A 22,181-nucleotide genomic window follows, 5' to 3' on the forward strand; every position below is an offset into this window, starting at 1 on the left:
GCAGCAGAAACGCATCGTTTAAAAAAACTTTGTTTCTATTGAACATGCCATACTAATCAGGGCATTTTAATCAATTATATGAAGAGTGCCTTGGTCCTCCTTTCTTTTTGATGACCAATTTACCCCTTTTACCAAAGAGCACCTTCTATCTACCAAAATGTACTATTGTGTACCTTAGTAGCGCTTCCCTTCCTCCTCTTTCTCACAATTGTAATGAATTCATTAAACAATAAATAAGAAAAACATACATGTTGGTATGTTATAAAGTGCATTAAAAAGCTATATTTCTAAACTACTGTATTTAAAGGGATGTATGCGTGCGTGTACGTGCATTTTTGCATGTGTGTGTGTGTGTGTGCGTCTGCCTACCTGCGTGTGTGTGTGCTTGCATGTGTGTGTCTGTGTCTGTATGTGTGTGTCTGTGTCTGTAACTGGCTGATCCACAGATAAACAATCTCACAGATCCATGTTGCCTTTTCGATGCATGGTAGGTCATTCCAACTGTACAACTGATGCGCAGCCTCAACGGTGACACAGTCCTCCTCTTCCCCACCTCCATTTTTAGGCTGTCCGGAACTCCAGAACCTACAAACCATATATAATGTTGAACTTTGAACTTATCCTTAATCATGTGCAAAGAGACTTACCTTCTGCCCACAATAGAATGACAGTGTCGATTTTCTTTTTACATTTATATGTTGATATACATTGTTGATGTAACCATTTCCTGGTTTCCCTCAGAATCCTTGTCAGTCAGACCAATCAATACGTGTTGAAGAACTGACTGATAACAAACAGTGAAAGAAGAGAGTAAAAGGAGCGTTATGATACAACTGCACTGAAGGCAATTAATATAAACTTTTTTTCTGTTTCACTTCTGATTTGAAAGATCTTGAAAATCTGAAGTCTCTCGCTCTATCTTTCACATACACACACACACACACACAAACCTGTTGTTTTTGATCACCTGCTACCCTCTTCAGACATTCCTCTCTGTTCTTCTCCCAGGTTTTATGCTCTTAGGAGAAGTACCAGCTGGGGTTAAACTTATTCCGTCCTTTCATACAGAGTTGGGGGAAAAAAGTGAATTGCTTTCCCTTCATTGGAGTGCACTGTTAGTTGATCCCCCACACACACACATGTACACTGTACAAACACACACACACCAGGGGTGAAATAGTACCAGCAAAATAAATATTGAACATGAGCCTATGACAGTAATTAAAACAAAGATGCCAAAAAAAACTGTAGTCTATTAAACTATTTACACTATGTATACGAAAGTATGTGAACATCCCTTCAAATTAGTGGATTTGGTTATTTCAGCCACACACACAGGTGTGTAAAACCAAGCTATGAGGTCGAAGGAATTGTCCGTAGAGCTCCGATACAGGATTGTTTCGAGGCACAGATCTGGGAAAGGGTACCAAAAAACTTCTGCAGCATTGAAAGAACACAGTGGCCTCCATCATTCTCAAATGGGAACCATCAAGACTCTTCCTAGAGCTGGCCGCCCAGCCAAGCTGAGCAATCAGGGGAGAAGGGCCTTGGTCAGGGAGGTGACCAAAAACCAAATTGTCACTCTGACAGAGCTCTAGAGTTCCTCTGTGGAGATGGGATAACCTGCCAGATGGAAGCCAGATGGAAGCCACTCCTCAGTAAAAGGCACATGACAGCCCTCTTGGAGTTTGACAAAAGGCACCTAAAGACTCTCAGACCATGAGAAACAAGATGTTCTCGTCTGATAAAACCAAGATTGAACTCTTTGGCCTGAAATGCCAAGCGTCATGTCTGGAGGAAACCTGGCACCTACGGTGAAGCATGGTGGTGGCAGCATCATGCTGTGGGGATGTGTTTTGGCGTCAGGGACTGAGACTAGTCAGGATCGAGGCAAAGATGAACGGAGCAAAGTACAAATGAAAATCTGCTCCAGAGCGCTCAAGTCCTCAGACTGGAGCGACGGTTCACAATCCATACTGACAATGACCCACGCACACAGCCAAGACAACGTAGGCCCCTATCAAACATCTCTGGAGAGACATGAAAATAGCTGTGCATCAACGCTCCCCATCCAACCTGACAGAGGATCTGCAGAGAGGAATGGGAGAAGCTCATACATCATGGAAGCAGAACTTAATATTTGGTACAGAAACCTTTGTTTGCAATTACAGAGATCATACGTTTCCTGAAGTTCTTGACCAGGTTTGCACACACTGCAGCAAGGATTTTGGCCCATTCCTCCATACAGACCTTCTCCAGATCCTTCAGGTTTCGGGGCTGTCGCTGGGCAATACGGACTTTCAGCTCCCTCCAAAAATGTTCTATTGGGTTCAGGTCTGGAGACAGGCTAGGCCACTCCAGGACCTTGAGATGCTTCTTACGGAGCCACTCCTTAGTTGCCCTGGCTGTGTGTTTCGGGTCGTTGTCATGCTGGAAGACCAAGCCATGACCAATCTTCAATGCTCTTACTGAGGGAAGGAGGTTGTTGGCCAAGATCTCGCGATACATGGCCCCATCCATCCTCCCCTCAATACGGTGCAGTCATCCTGTCCCCTTTGCAGAAAAGCATCCCCAAAGAATGATGTTTCCACCTCCATGCTTCACAGTTGGGATGGTGTTCTTGGGGTTGTACTCATCCTTCTTCTTCCTCCAAACACGGCGAGTGGAGTTTAGACCAAAATGCTCTATTTTTGTCTCATCAGACCACATGACCTTCTCCCATTCCTCCTCTGGATCATCCAGATGGTCATTGGCAAACTTCAGACGGGCCTGGACATGCGCTGGCTTGCGCAGGGGGACCTTGCGTGCGCTGCAGGATTTGAATCCATGACGGCGTAGTGTGTTACTAATGGTTTTCTTTGAGACTGTGGTCCCAGCTCTCTTCAGGTCATTGACCAGGTCCTGCCGTGTAGTTCTGGGCTGAACCCTCACCTTCCTCATGATCATTGATGCCCCACGAGGTGAGATCTTGCATGGAGCCCCAGACCGAGGGTGATTGACCGTCACCTTGAACTTCTTCATTTTCTAATAATTGCGCCAACAGTTGTTGCCTTCTCACCAAGCTGCTTGCCTATTGTCCTGTAGCCCATCCCAGCCTTGTGTAGGTCTACAATTTGATCCCTGAGGTCCTTACACAGCTCTCTGGTCTTGTCCATTGTGGAGAGGTTGGAGTCTGTTTGATTGAGTGTGTGGACAGGTGTCTTTTATACAGGTAACGAGTTCAAACAGGTGCAGTTAATACAGGTAATGAGTGGAGAACAGGGGGGATTCTTAAAGAAAAACTAACAGGTCTGTGAGAGCCGGAATTCTTACTGGTCGGTAGGTGATCAAATACTTATGTCATGCAATAAAATGCAAATTAATTACTTAAAAATCATACAATGTGATTTTCTGGATTTTTGTTTTACATTCCGTCTCTCACAGTTGAAGTGTACCTATGATAACAATTACAGACCTCTACATGCTTTGTAAGTAGGAAAACCTGCAAAATCGGCAGTGTATCAAATACTTGTTCTCCCCACTGTATTGTAGACTTGTCAACAAAGATGTTAGCATCTTGCAGAGATTTCTGTCTTTAGCTGACACTCTAAGGTTCTTCTTAATTAACCTCATTGAGCATTCTGCGCTGTGCTCTTGCAGTCGTCTTTGCAGGATGGCCACTCCTAGGGAACAGTGCTGAATTTCTCCATTTATATAGGCAATTTGTCTTACCGTGGATTGACTTTTAGAGATACTTTTGTAACCCTTTCCCTTTTTGAGGCATGGTTCACATCAGGCAATGCTTCTTGTGAATAGCAAACTCAAATTTTGTGAGTGTTTTTTATGGGACAGGGCAGCTCTAACCAAAATCTCCAATCTCGCCTCATTAATTCGACTCCAGGTTAGTTGACTCCAGACTCCAATTAGCTATTGGAGAAGTCATTAGCCTAAAGGTTCACCTACGTTTTCCAACCTACACTGTGACAAGTTTAAATTATGTATTCAATATAGACAAGAAAAATACAATAATGTGTGTGTTATTAGTTTAAGACTTAGTTGAAGATCAGATCAAATTGTATGTCAAATTTATGCAGAAATCCAGGTAATTCCAAAGGGACACTGTATATGCAGTTGAAGTCGGAAGTTTACGTAAACTTAGGTTGGAGTCATTACCACTCGTTTTGCAACCACTCCACAAATTTCTAGTTAACAAACTATAGTTTTGGCAAGTCGGTTAGGACATCTACTGTGTGCATGACTCAAGTCATTTTTACAGCAATATTTTACAGACAGATTATTTCACTTACAATTCACTCTATCACAATTCCACTGGGTCAGAAGTGTACATACACTAAGTTGACTGTACCTTTAAACAGCTTGGAAAATTCCAGAAAATGATGTCATGGCTTTAGAAGCTTCTGATAGGCTAATTGACATCATTTGAGTCAATTGGAGGTGTACCTGTAGATGTATTTCAGGGCCTACCTTCAAACTCAGTGCCTCTGCTTGACATCATGGGAAAATCTAAAGAAATCAGCCAAGACCTCAGGAAAATTGTAGACCTCCACAAGTCTGGTTCATACTCAGGAGCAATTTCCGAACGCCTGAATGTACCACGTTCATCTGTACAAACAATAGTATGCAAGTATAAACACCATGGGACCACGCAGCCGTCATACCGCTCAGGAAGGAGACACGTTCTGTCTCCTGGAGATGAACGTACTTTGGTGCGAAAAGTGCAAATCAATCCCAGAACAACAGCAAAGGACCTTGTGAAGATGCTGGAGGAGACAGGTACAAAAGTATCAATATCCACAGTAAAGCAAGTCCTATTTACTCATTTAAATTCTTCAGAATGTCTTTGGAACAAGAGATACAAGGAATTGCGATTGTAAAACGTCTTCTCTTTTCAGTGAAAAATAGGCTTAGCTGTGCCCAAATGGCACCCTATTCTCTATAGAGTGCACTACTTTTGACCAGCCCCTGCATCACTGAACATGGTTGGAGTGGAGTTACTGACATCAAAAACTCATAATTCCGGTGTCCTGGACACAGATTAAGTCCTTCACTAAAAACACAAAATGTACAGGACATTGAAACCTAACATAGACAAATGTGTACAATATAATCTTCTCTCTTACCAGATGCGTGGGCCACTTGTAGGTTTACTGCTGTGTTGGTCGTCGTATTGACATACGTAATTGGATCCTCACAGGTTTGTTTCAATCTCATGGATCCTAGGGAATAGGGTGTCATTTAGGACGCACACCTAGACTAGTGAAGTCATCACTGACCGTTCACTAGTCACTTGTGATATCTTTGAAGAATGCTTTGTTATAGGCTAATGTCGTGTTTGATTCGTTAGAAGTGAGATCTGATCATATACTCAGCATGACTGCAATAAAGACGTGTGTGTGTGTCATTTGCTAAACTGTAAAGCAAAGCTAACGCTGCCAACAGACGTCCCACTGCATGCCAGTCTACAGACACACTAAGCCCCTACCCCCTCTTCTTCTCAGTATTAAGTTGTGAGGCGGCCACACAGACCACCCAGACTTCCCAGTCCGCACTGGCCCCCCAGTCCTCTCGGAACCAGACAGTGACCCTCCGGCAGGGAGGTAGAGGCCCTCGGCGGCCCCGGCCCTCCTCAATGGTGGACTACCAGAGCTACAGACACACCCAGCAGCTGGTCAGTAGGTTCCTGGAGCAGCCAGTCCACTGCAGCCTGACCCCCGAGGTCCAGGAACTGGTGGACAGCATCCGCAGCGTGCTGCGCTCTGACCAGAAACAAATGGAGGAGGCCGTACGCTGTGCCAGCTACATAGAACAGGTATAGAGGCTACATAGAACAGGTAGAGGTTTACATAGAACCAGACCTGGGACAACTATAGTTTTACCTATGCTTTGTATAATTATTTGTTTTATAAATGGGGGAACAAATAGTTACTTTGAAGGGGACTACAACTCTTTGAATAAGATCCAAACAAATTACTTTTACTTTACAAAACTATTTCAATGAAGAGCTCTGAAAGTTACTACTTTTCCTAAACTATTTAAATACAGATCTGAGAACACAACTTCTTAATATTTCTTAATATATTATTATATTATTTTATATATTATTAAATATTTTATATATTATTAATTGTATTATTTAAAAAAATATTTTTTTATCCAGATCTTATGAATCTATTGGATTTGCTGGTTTCAACTAATTGCAGGGCTGCATCTGCCACTTCATGTTGAAGATATAAATAGAATGAATATCTAACACAATCTCCAATCTATCTTAGTCATATTTGATCTACACAATACTTTTCTATCTGAACATTCTGTAAATATCTATTCTCCTGAATGTCTATTTCCCCAGGTGTTCATAATCAAGTCAAACCAATTAAACAATTATATTTTGTACAGATAAGTATAAATAAGTTGTGACACTCAATCCAGACTCGGTTTCCCAAACTTGGTCCTCTGGACCCCAAGGGGTGCACCATTTTGGTTCATGCCCTAGCACTACACAGCTGATTCAAATAATCAACTAATCATCCAGCTTTGATCATTTGAATCAGCTGTGTACTATGCATTCCTTGGGGTCCCTAGGACAGAGTTTTGGAAACGCTGAATTAACCAATTATATTTTGCTAAGATAAGTATAAATACGTTGTGATGCTCAACTACTGTATGACTCTTTCAACATTGCCACTGAAAAGGTAAAAAGCTGCAATTAACTTAATAATACCCGAAAATACAAAAGCCATTTGAAAACATTGCAAATAGCAAGTTGAATTCTGAGCTAAATCAACTTCTAACCTCTTTGTCCATCTTCTTATTTCAAACACACTATAACATAGTTAAAGGGATAGTTTACGCAGAATACAAACTAACACGTTTCCCCCCTATGAATATGTATGAATATCAAAGAAAAAAGTTGCCTTTTAGTTTAAACTCTATATAAACTATATTTGACTATTTAAAGTATTTGAAAAGTTGGAAAATACAACTATTTTCTGCCCAGGTCTGCATAGAACAGATAGAACAGGTAGAGGAGTGGAGGACTGAGGAAGAAGGGGGTGAGAAGGATGAGTCGGTGAGAAAGAGGAGATAAGAAGAGATACATTTGTGTGAATTTTTGTGTGAACTATCCCTTTAAACTGGACCATTTATATCCTCCTCTCCAGGTGATCACAGTATCAGAGAGAGCAGCTATCCTCCAGCCCCTCTCCCTCCCCAGGCCCCGCTCCAGACCCAGTGCCCCCCTGTTGAACTGTTCCTCCCAGACCCTGCCCCAGCCCCTCCGGAAGAGACCCTGGCTGCTGCACCTCGGGAGCTGTGGGGACCTCAGCACCTTCACCTGGGCGGAAAAGCAGCCGCTAGAGGACAGGCAGGGTGGTGGCTCTGGCTCCAGGTCCTGGTCTAGAGCTGGGTCTAGAGCGGGTTCTAGGGTGGGTTCTAGGTCGACGTCACGGGCGGGGTCACACCTGGATCATCGCGAGCGCCCCCACAGTCTCATAGGGGTGTTCAGGGAAACTGTGCTCTGATGGAACTCTGTTATCCCATCTCAAAACTTCCCTAGCGAAGAAATAATGGTATGCTCCACTGGGGGGAAAACAGCCCATTGACTCCAAGTGAAGTGCTCCTACTAGTGGTGAGGTTTGGGACTGCCACTGCTAAAGCTAGTGGAGAAAAGTCCCACAGACTGCAAGGATTAGCCTTTGGGAAGGCTGCATGGGCGTGTGTGGTTGTGTATGAGAGTGTCTGTATGTGTTTTTTAATTTTTTATTTGTGCTGTGCTAATATTGTTGAAGTGTTCAGTACAGATGTTTGCATCGTGAGAGAATATTTCCCATGAACTATTCTTTGCTATACAACCTGTTCTAAAATGATTGGCACTGAACATATGGCTAGACAGCACCTGCCCTTTTGCCTCTCCCACTCGCCAAGTCTCATTTTGTTAATTGTTTTTTTGAATACCGTTTTTGACGTTGTTGTTCTGAACCCACTGCCCGCAGGTCATCGTTAAGTTCGCCACCCCCACCCCGTCTGTTGATTGCACATGTTGGTCTGCCTTGTGTGGAACTTGGGCATGCCCGGGTTGTGCCTGTTTCCCAGTCTGCCCTGCTACTTGATTTGACATAATCATCAGTACTCGGTCTGGTTGGCTGATACGTGCAGCAGCAACACAGGTAGTCTGTACCTAACCACCATATACTAAAATATCCACACATGTCACTAGCCAGCCATATACTGGATCATGAGTTAGACGATTGTGCATATTCTATTATGAAGTTATTTAATCATTTAAGAGCATTTATTGATCACAATCAGTAAAAAATAAATCAAGCTAGCTAACTAGCAGTTTAACGTCAATGATCAGCTGTATCCTCACCCTATTTTCCTGTAGTCAATCATGTATTTTTCTGATGAGTGTGTTGTTGCAGAAATAAATAGGCTTATGCTAAAAAAAAAAAAAGTTTGAATGAATTTCAAGATTGAAAGTCTTTTTTTTCTTCAGTCTGTGCACGACCCTGCTAGACAGCAATTTGGCACTGAACAATAAGAGCTAGATTCAATCCAACCTGCATCTTTCAAAGGAAATGTTTCCACATTTGCGGTAAACGCTATATATGTCTGCTCAATTGAAAATGTAGGCCTTACTGGAAGGAGAACTGCATGTGAGAGTCTATGGAAGAAGAGTCTCTCTCTACACTTCACTATCTACCCAGGAAAATTCAGTTCTACCCCTTCTGCCTGTAATGTTCCAAATCATGTACATTTGAAATGTTCAAAATGAATTACACTGGTCATGCAATGCAAGAGTGTTTAGTCTTGGGATGCTAAATTTAGCTTCAATTCATTCAATCAAACTGCATCCTTTAGACTGGGATTCAACCCAATGCGCATTATAGAGCAGTGCACTGGACAGCGACAATGTGCCTTTTAAAGGCAATGTCCCTAACGTTAGCAGAGATGCCATTCATGGTAAATGCTGCTGATGTTCCCAAGCTTAATTACCTTTAAAAGGCACATTGTCGGCTGTCCAGTGCATTGCTCTATAACACACCTTGGATTGAATCCTGGCCTTTAAAGGCAACAAAAAGTGTGTGGTCCAGTGGTTACAGCCGCTGACCCCGGCACACATGTATGCCAGTCGGCATGGGGTCGAATCTGGCCCACTGCCCTTTAACTCACGCTTCCCCATCTTCCACGCTGTAGTACCTCTTCAATAAAGAAAACAAAAGGACTGCCGCACTCTTTAAAAAGAAAGTGACAACAGTACTGTCCTTTTGCAAGTAGTTTATTGTTGTAAATACTTTTACAAACATTCCAGTTCTGGTAAGGTAATGTAGTTCAATAACTGTAACATCACAGAAAAGCTAGCAAATAAATAAACATTGCCATTGCTTTACAGAAAGTGTTTTTTTTTTTTTAGATTAATTACATTCAAAACAGTGCATTATAAACACTAGTTATCCCACCTCTCAGTCACCATCTACTCAAGTGTATGTTTGCTACCATCTCTTTACAAAGTACAACTTTTTTTGCGGGGGAGGTCTACAGTAATACGCCCCTGTGTTTGTGACTTTGTGCGCTCGTCAAATATGTACAGTTATGTATTTTCACACAAATCAACTCCATCTCTAGTTCATATGAAACCCCTTCTTTCCGAGTCACATTAAGTGCCCTTGCCATCAGTCTGAATTCTCTTTTCACGTTACTTGTTATCCATTGAAGCTTGCTTATATGGTCAATCCAAACACACAAATAACCATTAGAAGTATATATACCTTTATATATATATTTATGTATATATTATGTAGTCCAGCTGGTTTTGGTTGAACATGGAGTAAAGAAGTTGTCATTACACACCACACACACTAGAAGCAGGAATGATACAGCATATTACCGACCAACCGGTGACTCCATAGATAAACCATGCTAGAACATCATGTGGTCAACCGTACAGGAACTACTTTTTCAGTATCATTTAGTAGTTCAATGTCATAAGTACAGTAATAAATAAGGCCAACATTTGATTTAGGGATGAGATAGAATAGACATTTGGAACAATCAATGGTTTAGAGGGGAGAGTAGGGCAGAGGGGAAGGGTCAACGTTTGGCACACAAGCTCAGGTGGCAGGGTGCTCCAGCAGCAACTCGCAAGAGGTGTAGCGTCATAATAATGTGTCCCCTCCACAAGTCAGTGTAGCGGAGGTGTCGCAACAGAATGTGTCCCTCCTACAGAGGCGTTATTATGACACACGTCATAATGTGTGTCCACTCCACAACCCGGCGGTTTGTAAACACGAATCCAGAGGGGTGTGTCTCAAGCGGGAAGTGACACAGGGGACAGGAATTGAGGGAGAGGATGTCTGGGCAGAAGGTCAAAGCTCATTCACGTTAAACAAGGTGGAAGCTTCCTGGAATTCTTTTTTTTTTTATTGTCTAGAGTTCTAGACATTTCTGAATGACATTTTAAAACATTCTAAAATAACTAGATCTGATTCTTAAGTAAGCTACAGACCCAGAGTAGAGCTAGAGTGAGAAGAGTCTTATTTCTCTTTGTGAAGAAAATAGGTTTTGAAATGTATACGGCAGGCCAGACAGATCAATGAAAGGGAGGATATGTGGTTATAGAGGAGGAATCATAACATCAACATTAGTCATTTCTTCCCATTGTCAATCCATCATCTGCATTTAGCTGACACTCCTAGAGCAAGGCCATAATCAGAGCATCTGCTCATCAATTTACTACTACAACATAATGCTTCCATTGTGGTTGACGTGTTCATTACCAGTGGTAAGTCGTCGCATCTTGCTGTAGTTACTAGGGCTGGGTTCAATCCGTATCGCCGAAGTTCGGCGCTATAGCGCGATTGAAATGTAAAGGCACTATTCCTGCGTTCGCGGAGACTAAATTCATGGTAAATGCTGCATATGTTGGCTAAATCAGAAATGCCCTTTAAATGTCAAGTTGCTATTCATCGATATAAGGATTGAATCGAGCTCCTAGTCTCAAAACACTGTAGCCTCATTAATCACTTCTAGTCAGAAAGGCAGCAGGGCCCAACATAAACAGGAGGGGAACATCTATCCACTTTATGCAACAGAGATACATTTGAGGACTTGTGAATCATGTACACCAGGGAGATGATATGTTGACTCATTTCAGTACTTTCATTTCATCACATTTGCGAGATAACAAAATAAAATCTCAAAATAAAAGAATAAATCATGTTTTTTAAATAACAAACTAATGACCCATTTCATGTACTATGATAAGCATCCTTCAAGTATAAAGATTGAGATCCAAATGCAATGCAATATAATGACCTTATAAACAGAATTACAGTATAGTCTGGCAAAAATATTGCAGATTATATTCAAGATATTTTTAAAATATTAAATAAGACAGAGGAATCAAAAATCCTTGGTAATGAAAATATAAAATAATTTCATTGCAGGTTGTTTATAAGGTTGTACTGTAATACAATCTAATCCAACTGTCCTGATCGCAAAAAAAATATTAAATCCTGAACTTCAGTTTGGTGCCAAAGTCTGAGGTATTCTATACACATCTGGTTGACCTCTGCTATCTCTCCTCAGCCTAAGATGGATCTGAACAGTTTTAGCTTCTACTGTATTCCACCACCAGAGCCTATAGTACAGAACCTTTGTGGAGGCGTCCCGAATGGCACCCTATCCCCTACATAGTGCACTACTTTCGATCCAGGCCCTATGGGCCCTGCTTAAAAGTAGTGCACAATAGGGAATAGGGTGCCATTTGGGATACAACCTATGTGAAATGTAACGTATGGCTTAAAGTAACTGCCCAGTTAAAATTTCACTTTTAAAGTTCATATGCTGTTAACCCATATCCAAATAATGTTGTTGACTTGTATGTGACCAAAACATAAATTGTGGGGGAAAAAACACTTCAAAAACCCCACCTCAAACTTGTATCTCAAACAAACCTTTTCAAACATGCTTGCTATTTTCTCATAGACGTATCACCCTGAGGAGGCTGAGCTGGTCAATCAGCGGCCTACTTGCGTGAATATTTTTAATGACCGGTATACGGCCACACTATTCTGTTGTTGGGGTACGCCCACACCATTCCAACACAGAAAAGCTACTTTTTAACATACCAATTACCATTTTTTTTAAACGAAAACCATTTCACTCATATTGTAATTATTGGTCATATTTCATAGAAATCTAGAAACACTGGGCATTTACTTTAAGCTCTGGTCTCTGAGTGACTGTAAACCCTTAAGACATATGGTGGTGTGATGATGCAGAGTCCCCTCTTCCCAGAGTGGAAATAGTATGTGATTAGCCGAACCGATTTTGAAAAAATATTAGCAAGTGTTTGTTTTTTTTCCTTCCGTAATAGTGGTTGTGAGTTCTGTTGTCACCTAATCATAGTTTTCACTTCAAGATGATGCTGAAGGGAAAGATGAGGATGGAGAGCGTTTTCTTATTAATGCTAATTCCATGTGAGAACGAGACCAGTGTTATTTTGTTGTCCTGGCAATAGGTAGAATTACATGTTTACTTTCAAAAGCTCCCATTTCAGGGCTGGCTTCTGTCTAAACACTGTCTTACAAGGCTGTCCTCCAGCCTTGTAGAACTGTTTTCCCTGGGCTGCATGTTGTTTCAGAAGGGAATGTGAATTCCTTTGGAAGGTTTTAAATCATTTGGTCTATGTAGTGTAGCCTTCCCTTGACGAGGCCTGACTTAAAACAGATGCGCGTGGAGAAACTTGGAATGCTTGTTATATCAGACCAAATCTCAGCCTTAAAAACAACATTTAAAAAAAATGAATAAATGGGAACGTTTGGTTTTCTTTGTCTTTCCTGGAGGACTTCCACAGTCGGGAAAAGTCCTCCCTGCTTGGACATTCATTAACGTTAGACGGAAGGCATGGAATGTTATGACGAGGAATGATAGGGGCTTGTTGTTCAGAGTAGTAACACTTGTTTATCAGCAAGTCTCACACTCCCTCTCTTTTTGTTTGTGTTGTGGGAGAACACAGAAGTATTCAACATTACATCAGACGAGTGCAGCCGGTGAGAGAAAGGGAGAGGGATAGAGAAGGGAGGTAGACCGATAGAAAGTGAGAGGGAGAGGGATAGAGAGAAACAGAGAGAGGGAGAGAAAGAAACATGGGAAAGAAGGGAAGGTCAGTGTGAAGCTCAGGAAGCAACCTTCAGTATGGGAGGGGCTTGAACAAGCTGTCTTTTTCAGCCAAACTCTACTCTCCACAGCAAAACAATCAGATAAAATAGTCATCCAGAGCATGTGATATGTCCATTCGTTATGATTAAGAAGCTTCAGTCTCCAATGGTGATCTGGGGCTTGAGGGAGGGGGAAGAGTTGCTCACACATAGAGGGTGCAGTGATGCTGGGGGTCAGGGAGTGAGGTCATCGGGGGGTGAGGTCGGATGTCGGGTAAGAGAGGGAGGTTATCACTAGATGTAAACAGGTTGCTCCTGGGCAGTTAGCAGGCGGTACATGGCAGCTGGCATCGTCTTCATGTGGATCTGTGGAAGAGAGCGAGAGAACGAAAGACGAAGAAAGTCAGAAAGCCGAAGAATGAGAGTCACGCTGATCATGGATATACAGTAACTACACAACCATAGCCTTAACCCCAACCCTAGCTTCATGTCCACATGCCAGCTCAAGTCTAACCCTAGCCTCAACCCTAACCCTAGACAAACCTAACCGTAGCCTTGTCGAGAACCAGGCTTCCCTATACAGAAAGCCTGGGGAAATCAATGGCAGAAAACAAAGATGCCTAACAACACGTCAAACAAACAAAATGCCTTGCTTGGGCAGAGCTCCACAGGTGCCCACTCATAACGTCTCTTTTTTTGTTGTAGAGTTTTCAAGCAGAGAAGTTTCACCGACTCGATTTTGTGTGTAGAGCACACACTGGCAAACCATAATTCAGTTTTTACTCCAAGTTTTCTTCCATTTTCACCAATGTTACAAACTAGCAACAACTCTACAAAATGTATCTTACCTGGTCTGAAAACAGTGACAAACATAACAAAGATGCAGCGCCCATTTAGTGGCATGTGGGGAAAGTTCTTGAAATGTAACATCCAATAAAAATGTAGCTGCTGGAATCCTGCGAACCATTCTAATCATTTCGGCTAATACCAAATTCTCCAGACCACCAAAGGAAGCGTGACATGATTTTGGAGCACAGGAGATTGGTGGAACCTTAATTAGGGAGGACAGGCACATGGTGATGGCAGGAGCGGAATACGGGGAAAGGTATCAACAACATCAAACGTGTTTTCCATGTGTTTGATTCCATTTTATTCGCTCCGTTCCAGCCATTATTATGAGCTATCCTCCCCTCAGCAGCCTCCACTGTTTTGGAGGTATGGCTATGCGAGAATACCCTAAACCTAACCCAACAATGGTTGACGGTACAGCACCAAAACTGAAATGCTTTTTTAACAGTTACAGGCTCAGAATGACCTTTCCCCTCTGACCTCACCTCTCCCACAGCATTGGACAGGATGTGGACGATCTTCTCGTGGGGCGTGGCCACCACGCTCTGGCCATTGATCTCGATGATGCGGTGGCCGACCCTGACCCCTCCCCTCTCAGCGATGCCCCCTCGCATAAGGCTGCAGATCTGTGGGTGTGCAGGGGAAGGTCCAAAAAAGACAGTTACATTCAGCCAATCGGCTTAACGTTTGTTATATTCAGTTTCCGCAAAAGCATGAGCCCATCACTTCAAGAGTCACCACTATCATACACAAACGGAAGGTTATTATCACAAAGCAAAGAGGACAAAGTCAAATGCCGAGAAAGTTTGGGGCTCATGATATCACACAACACATGGTCTCCCTGGTGATACCCACAATGCCGTTCTGTACGCTGAAGCCCAGCTGGTATCTGAGGTCAGGTCGTCTGATGAGCACCGTGGTAACAGGAGGACACCTGACAATGTTCAGCTTGATACGAGACTGGTTCTTCAGACCCTGAGAGAGAAGAGAAGTGGAGAATGAATTAAACTAGTCTAATAAGATAATTGGTAGGTGACAAGTATAGATGTTGGCTGTGTGTACTGCACTGTCCTCGGCATTCCCGTTCTCACATAAAAGAGAACACGTCATTGTAAGAGGAGAGGATACAGAGATAGCGAGGAAAGAAAGAGGATGCAGAGATAGATGAGAAATAAAGGAAGGAGAGTTAGAAGAGATATCCTGTCCTCCAGTACCTTGATGACACTCTGGCAGACAGGGGCAGGCCTACCAGACTAATGGAAGGAGAGAGAAAGAGAGGGAGGAGAGAGTGTGTGTGTTACCTTGATGATGGACTGGCAGGTGGACAGGGGTAGCCCCACCAGACTGATTGAAGATGAGAAAGGGAGGGAGGGAGGGAAAAGGAGAGAGAGAAAGAGAGAGAGGAGAGAGTGTGTGTTACCTTAATTATGGTCTGGCAGGTGGACAGGGGTAGCCCCACCAGACTGGTCCCGTTGATAGACATAATCTGGTCTCCGATATTAAGACGGCCTGACTTCTCCGACGGACCAGCATGCATCATGTTGGCGATGATGACTGTGGGCAGGATGGAGCCCCACCCACTCTCCACAATGACCACGCCCAGAATCTCACCTTTCTGCTTCTCGATGTAAATCTGGGGAGAACCACAATCAGTCAATCAATCAATCGGTTGATCTCAATGTATTTATAAAGCCTTTTTTTACATCAGCAGTTGCCACAAAATGCTTTTACAGTAACCTGGTCTACACCCCAAATAAAGAGCAAACCCTTCTCTCTACATAGGCTGCGTTTACACAGGCAGCCCAATTCGGATCTTTTTTGTGTGCTAAAATTGTTTTATTGGCCAATCAGATCAGCTCTTTTGCCAGCAATTGGGCAAACTATCATAATTGGGCTGCCTGTGTCAACCCAGCCATAGTTCACTACTTTTGGCATAATAACAAATGTTTTGTTTAACTACGTTGTACTTCCGTGGTTGCCATGGCACCTTGTTCTGTGTTTTTTATGTATTCTTTCAATTTATTTGTGGGGGTTTTCATTGCTCTGTGTTTCACTTACATTTGGTTGTCTTGCCTCACAGTTGCAGGACAGATAAAAAGTATATTTGTTTGGCTTGATAGTTACACTATTTGGATTTAAATAATGCAGCACGGGCTTTTTTGTTTCATCTGCTGGGATTGACAACTGCTTGCAGTTTCCAGGGATGGCAGAGAAGGCAAAGGGACTGTTCCTAACCAGTATCAATGTGTGGTGGCTTTATATTTGTTATTTTAATGACGCATTAAAAGATGAATCATAATCAAGTCTCCATGCCCTCCACCCAAGTGGGTGCCACATTTTCGGGCAATGGCAAAACCTGTACCTGTGGAGGAGCCGCTCCTGTGGAGGAACTGAACGTCGGAGGAGCAGGTGTGGTGCACTGACTAAGAGTCTTTGCTTCTTCTTGACTGTACCATCGATGCCCCCTCCACTCAAGCTATACTGTATTTCCAGCCCACTGCCTCAACTCCCTTCCCATCATCTGACACCGACTACTAGAGAGCCTTTTCAATCTCCATCAAAGAGGACCACTTTTCTTTTAGGGGAAATAAGTCTCAGAATTTTTGTGATATATCACTATCGCGTTTTTAAAAAATGTACTGTGTTTTTTTAACTGGTAAAATCAATTGATTAATTCTCCAGAGGCCTGCCTGGGTGATCCCAGTGTCTGAGAGACTCACATCTTTGCTGCTTTGCTTCATTTCGAACTTGAGTTCTTACTCCGCGCCATGGTCTTAGAACCAATCACTGCCTGCCTGGTTTCAAGGTTAAAAATGATTCAGTGGTGCTGCTGACTGGAGACAGTTTATAGCATATTAAGAACTCCGCTCTTCATTCGTAAAACCACGGTCGTTCTCGGACTTGTAGAAGTGGAACAGATGTATTAATACACCGTAGCGTTAGCTTTACGAACGCCTTCAGTAAGATGAAACCAGGTACAGAATACAGACGGGTACTGTTCATCATTCTACAACAGACTCACGTCTTTGCAGTTCTCAGACTTGGAGAAGTGTATGAGGTCATCGTTGTACATGTCCTGAGTGTTGAGCAGGTCACTGTACTCCTTCTGACTCAGGTCCTCTGGGTTGATGCCGTTAGCCCGCAGGAACTCCTGGTACGCCACACTGAAGGCCTGGCCTATAGACTGGGCAATCAGCTGGGCCTGGAGAGGGAGAGTGGGAGAGAGGGAGGCAAGGGACAGAGGAGAGGGAGGGAAATAAACTGTGACACAGTGATTTGTTAGACATACAGTGATGATTTAAAATCCAATCAAAAAGACTGCGTAGGGGTTTTAAACAGAACAAACCAATCAGGACAGAAGTGTTTCATATTGATGAGATGAATGTTTCATCTCTCTGAGTCACACTATGTCTTCTGGCCGACCTTTCCTTTCTCTGTACTCCAGTGATTTGAGATCAACTTCAGAAGACATAGTGTGACTCAGAGAGATGAAACATTCATCTCATCAATATGAAATACTTCTGTCCTGATTGGTTTGTTCTGTTTACTGGAATGTGTGTGTGTGTGTGTGGTGTGTGTGTGTGTGTGTGTGTGTGTGTGTGTGTGTGTGTGTGTGTGTGTGTGTGTGTGTGTGTGTGTGTGTGTGTGTGTGTGTGTGTGTGTGTGTGTGTATGTGTATGTGTATGTGTGTGTGTGTGTGTGTGTGTGTGTGTGTGAACCCAGTTACACCAGGGGTCCCAAAAACAACTCTGTCAAGTGAAATGAACCATTAGATGATAAGGGAGGGCATGGAGACTTGATTATGATTCATTAATGCAACATTAAAATGCTATAATGTTGAGAGTCAGTAAACAGGACGAGTCGAATCCAGATACAGAGAGAAAAATTATGAGAAAGAGAGGGAGAGAGCGCGGTGGAGAGACTAAGGGTTGTAGTTGTAACCACAAAGAGAGAGAGAGAGAGTGTGTGAAAGACCAATATAAAGTAAGGGTTGTAATCACAAAAGATACAGAGAAAGTTATACAGAGTGACAAAAAATGAATGAACAAACGAGAAAGAGTGAGAGAGTAAAAGACAGAGAGTAAGTAGGGAGGGAGGGAGGGAGGGATGAAGAGACATCGTTTGAAACTAAAAGTCAAGTGAGATCCTCACATCCTCGGACTCAAAGACGTGGCAGATCATCTTGTACTGCCGTTGTTTCTCGTCCTCGGCGGGGTCTGACGCCTCCACGCTGTCCATGGAGTCTGGGCGGGGCATACGGCGCCTTGCCATCAGAACCACAATGTTGCCGATGTCAGCGATGTAGGAGATGGTCCTCAGAGGGTGGTCCATCATAGTCTCCTGTAGATAGAGGAGAGATAGGGTCAAGGTTTAAGAGGTGATGATAGGGTTAGGGGTTAAAGTGTGATGATAGGGTTATGGTCAGGGTTCAAGGGTTAAGGGGTGATGTTATGGTCAGGGGGTGGTCCATCATGGTCTGCTGTAGACACAGAGGGGACAGTCAATACCATACGTTTCAGGTCTACCAGATTCAACCCTTCTCTATGTCTATGGTCAGGACAGGGAGGGCACAGAAAGAAGAAACTCAGGACCAAACCATTATCAAAGCAACTCCATCAGTTGTCGTGTGAAAAAAATCTACACTCAAGAAACACTATATTGATTGTCCCAGGGGTACTTGTACAGGTAATTGGCTAGTGTGGCCAGGCCCCCTGATTGGCCCCACGCTGCGATTAATGAGCCAGGAGGAGAGGAGGAGAAATGTCAACAGAGAAGTGGACAACATAGAAGATGAGAGACAGAGAGAGTGTACCTGTGAGTCAGCGTTGAGGACTTTAATCCTCTGGGTGGAGATGAAGAGGTCCACCTCCGTCATGGGCTGGGCCTCACCTTCTGGAGCCTGCTTAGACACACACACAGACCGATACATACAGTGACAGAGAAAGACACAGAGACAGAACAGGGCAATTGAGCATCTAGTCGATTATTAGAGCAGTACAGCTGACAGTCCATTATTATCATTCCACAACTAGACAGAGGTCAGAGACAGTCCACAACTACCCGAGATAACACTGAAGGAAGACACCAGCACTTTCAATCAATCAAAAGCTTTGAGGTGTTCAGAATGTTGCAGGTAGTGTGTGTGTGTGTGTGTGTGTGTGTGTGTGTGTGTGTGTGTGTGTGTGTGTGTGTGTGTGTGTGTGTGTGTGTGTGTGTGTGTGTGTGTGTGTTGTGTGTGTGTGTGTGTTGGAGTTGTTGTTTTCCTTCATTGTAATTCTGGCTTGTACAGCATATTCAGAGTTAGTCCAGTAGTTAGTCGAGTATAGCCTGTCCATAGGTAGCAGAGAGACTGGAGTTAGTAATGGGGTTAGTCTTATTAGTTATACTGTGGTGTTTCTCAACTTCCCTCCTGGGGACCCACTGTGTTAACTGGGTTTCACTCTAGTTATATTGGTTTTTGGCCACTTCATTTAAGTCGTATTACAGTGATGAGAGTGTTGGTTGTAATGAAAACCTGGATGGATGCCTGTGAGTCCCCAGGACCGGAGTTGGGAAACTTTGGGGTTACAGTGAATACTTAGTCGGTCTGTGTTGGAAAAGAGAGGTGCTGCTGTGTGTAATGTTAGCCATCCACAGGATTCACAGTGCTAACAGCCTTGCAATTGTTACAACCACAGTGAAGTACCACACTAATACAGAAGCTTGTGCCAGGGAAAAACCTCTTCAATTACGATCACAAACACAACACAACTTCATGGTATAACAAAAATGGCTGCACAGCCATTTTCTGCATCCAGCAATTTCAGTTTCTCCTCATATAAAGCTTTTATTCGTTGTACATCTATGTCATGTGTCCATGTATTCCTGTCAGTATCTTGTAGAAACTCTATAGGAGGATAAAATCGAAGAATGTCTGACATGGAATGAGAAAATGGTGACGGATTTAACTGACAGACAAACCTAAGAATGGTATACATAACATGACTGCAAATCAACAGAGAGGACTTTGTTGCTGGATTCAGAAAAGACAGTGAGTAAAAGAAGTAGAAAAATAAGGAAAGAGGAGAGAGAGAGAGACTTTACAACACAGCATGAGTCCCTAATGGCACCCTATTCCCTATATAGCCTATTGGGCGCTGGTCAAAAGTAGTGCATTAAATAGGGAATAGGGTGCCATTTGGGACATAGACACAGACAGACACAGGAAAACACAACGGAACACTGAACAGCCAATCAATGAGGAGTACCGCACCTTCTTCTTGTTTTTGGCTAATTTCTGGGCCGTCTGCTTGGCATGGAACAAACATACATACAGGAGAATGGGTTAGACTGAAGCAGGGCTCAGGGCTCAGGCAGGGTGTGCTGTGTGTATGTGTGTGTGTGCTTGTTTTCCATTATCAGGACCCAATATCCTTACATTTCATCTTAATGTCCTGAACAGATAAGAAACAACTTTTTTGAAAAGTCAGGACTTTCTTCAGGTCCTCAATTTGTTCAAAATTGCTATTTTAAGCTAAAGGGTTATGTTTAGGGTTAAGTTTAGTTGTTTAGGGGTTAGGGTTAGGTTAAAGGTTAACGGTTAGGGAAAATAGGATTTGTAATGGTGCAAAAGAATTGACACTCCAAAAAGTCCTGACATTTCACAATAACACAGCTGTTGCTATTTTAAGCAAAATATGCATCCTGTTTGCAGTGTGCGTGTGTGTGTGCTTGTGTGTGGTCAGAGTAGTGCAGGGCCGAAGTAGCATGGGCATAGATAGTAGGCCTATGGATCTGGGGAGGGGATTGAGTGGCAGTGTGTGTATTGATTACATCCATTGGGACATTCCATTTTAGAACATATCATACATTTAAATGTCTGGGATTCAACCAGTCTGAAGTCAACCAGTCTTTAAAAAAGTACCCAATGGCATATCTACTTTACTGTTCAGTGGGTTATGTTTTGGCCAGCAGGTGACTCACTAGTGCACTAAAAGGATTAGACACAGTTATTACCACCCTAATACTTTTTGAAATTAAACTGCACCATTAATTTATGGTCAAATTCACTGAATGAGGTCAATTAATGTGAAAGTGTATCATGCTTAATTGGAATCTTGAGTATGTCTTTACAATACATAGTAAACTAATAGGTACAGTGCCTTCGGAAAGTATTCAACCACCTTGACTTTCCCACATTTAGTTGTGTTACAAAGTGCAATTAAAATAGATTGAATTGTAATTGTTTTGGCATTGATTTACACAACATACTCCAATATCAAAGTGGAAAAAAATACATTCTAAAATTAATATAAAATGAAACACTAATATATCTTGATTAGATAAGTATTCAACCCAATACATGTTGGATAACACCTTTGGCAGTAATTACAGCTGTGAGTCTTGTTGGGTAAGTCTCTAAGAGCTTTTGCACACCTGGATTGTACAATATTTGCCGATCATTATTTTTCAAATTCAAGCTCTGTCAAGTTGGTTGTTGATCATTGCTACATAGCCATTTTCAAGTCTTGCCATATATTTTCAAGACAATTTAAGTCAAAACTGTAACTAGTCCACTCAATGTCATCTTGGTAAGCAACTCCAGTGTATATTTGGCCTTGTGTTTTCGGTTATTGTACAGCTGAAAGGTACATTTGCTTTCCAGTGTCTGTTTGAAAGCAGACTGAACCACGTTTTCCACTAGGACTTTGCCTGTGCTTAGCTCTATTCCATTTATTTTTATCCTAAAAAAAACTCCCTAGTCCTTGCCGATGACAAGCATACTCATAACATGATGCAGGCACCACCATGCTTGAGAATATGAAGAGTGGTACTCAGATAAGTTCATTTCTTTGTTGCATTCTTTGCAGTATTACTTTAGTGCCTTGTTGCAAACAGGATACATATTTTGGAATATTTGTATTCTGAAAAGGGTTCCTTCTTTTCACTCTGTCATTTAGTTCAGTATTGTGGAGTAACTACAATGTTGTTGATCCATCCTCAGTTTTCTCCTATCACAGCCATTAAACTCTAACTGTTTTTAAAATTATAATTGGCCTCATGGTGAAATCCCTGATCTCTTTCCTTCCTCCCTGGCAACTGAGTTAGGAAGGGTGACTGTATCTTTGTAGTGACTGGGTGTATTGATACACCATCCAAAGTGTAATTAATATCTTCAACATGCTCAAAGGG

The 22,181-nt window shown here is 42.6% G+C and overlaps 2 protein-coding genes across 2 annotated transcripts in view; one reads left to right on the forward strand and one right to left on the reverse strand.

Moving 5' to 3' along the window:
• Positions 1–8,349, forward strand: part of LOC115111936 (endosomal transmembrane epsin interactor 1) — a 74,167-nt gene extending 65,818 nt beyond the window's left edge. The window contains 2 exon segments of the mRNA XM_029638491.2: positions 5,499–5,809; positions 7,161–8,349. Coding sequence (XP_029494351.2) covers positions 5,499–5,809; positions 7,161–7,520 — 671 coding nt within the window. The 3' untranslated portion in view covers positions 7,521–8,349.
• Positions 8,350–9,259: 910 nt separating this feature from the next.
• apba1a (amyloid beta (A4) precursor protein-binding, family A, member 1a) overlaps positions 9,260–22,181 on the reverse strand; it is a 105,015-nt gene continuing 92,093 nt past the window's right edge. Inside the window, 8 exon segments of the mRNA XM_029638486.2 lie at positions 9,260–13,526; positions 14,495–14,635; positions 14,865–14,984; positions 15,430–15,642; positions 17,032–17,211; positions 18,162–18,350; positions 18,823–18,909; positions 20,263–20,295. Coding sequence (XP_029494346.2) covers positions 13,455–13,526; positions 14,495–14,635; positions 14,865–14,984; positions 15,430–15,642; positions 17,032–17,211; positions 18,162–18,350; positions 18,823–18,909; positions 20,263–20,295 — 1,035 coding nt within the window. The 3' untranslated portion in view covers positions 9,260–13,454.

This window comes from Oncorhynchus nerka, linkage group LG27 (genome assembly GCF_034236695.1).
Source record: "Oncorhynchus nerka isolate Pitt River linkage group LG27, Oner_Uvic_2.0, whole genome shotgun sequence".
In the NCBI taxonomy this organism is placed as follows: domain Eukaryota; kingdom Metazoa; phylum Chordata; class Actinopteri; order Salmoniformes; family Salmonidae; genus Oncorhynchus; species Oncorhynchus nerka.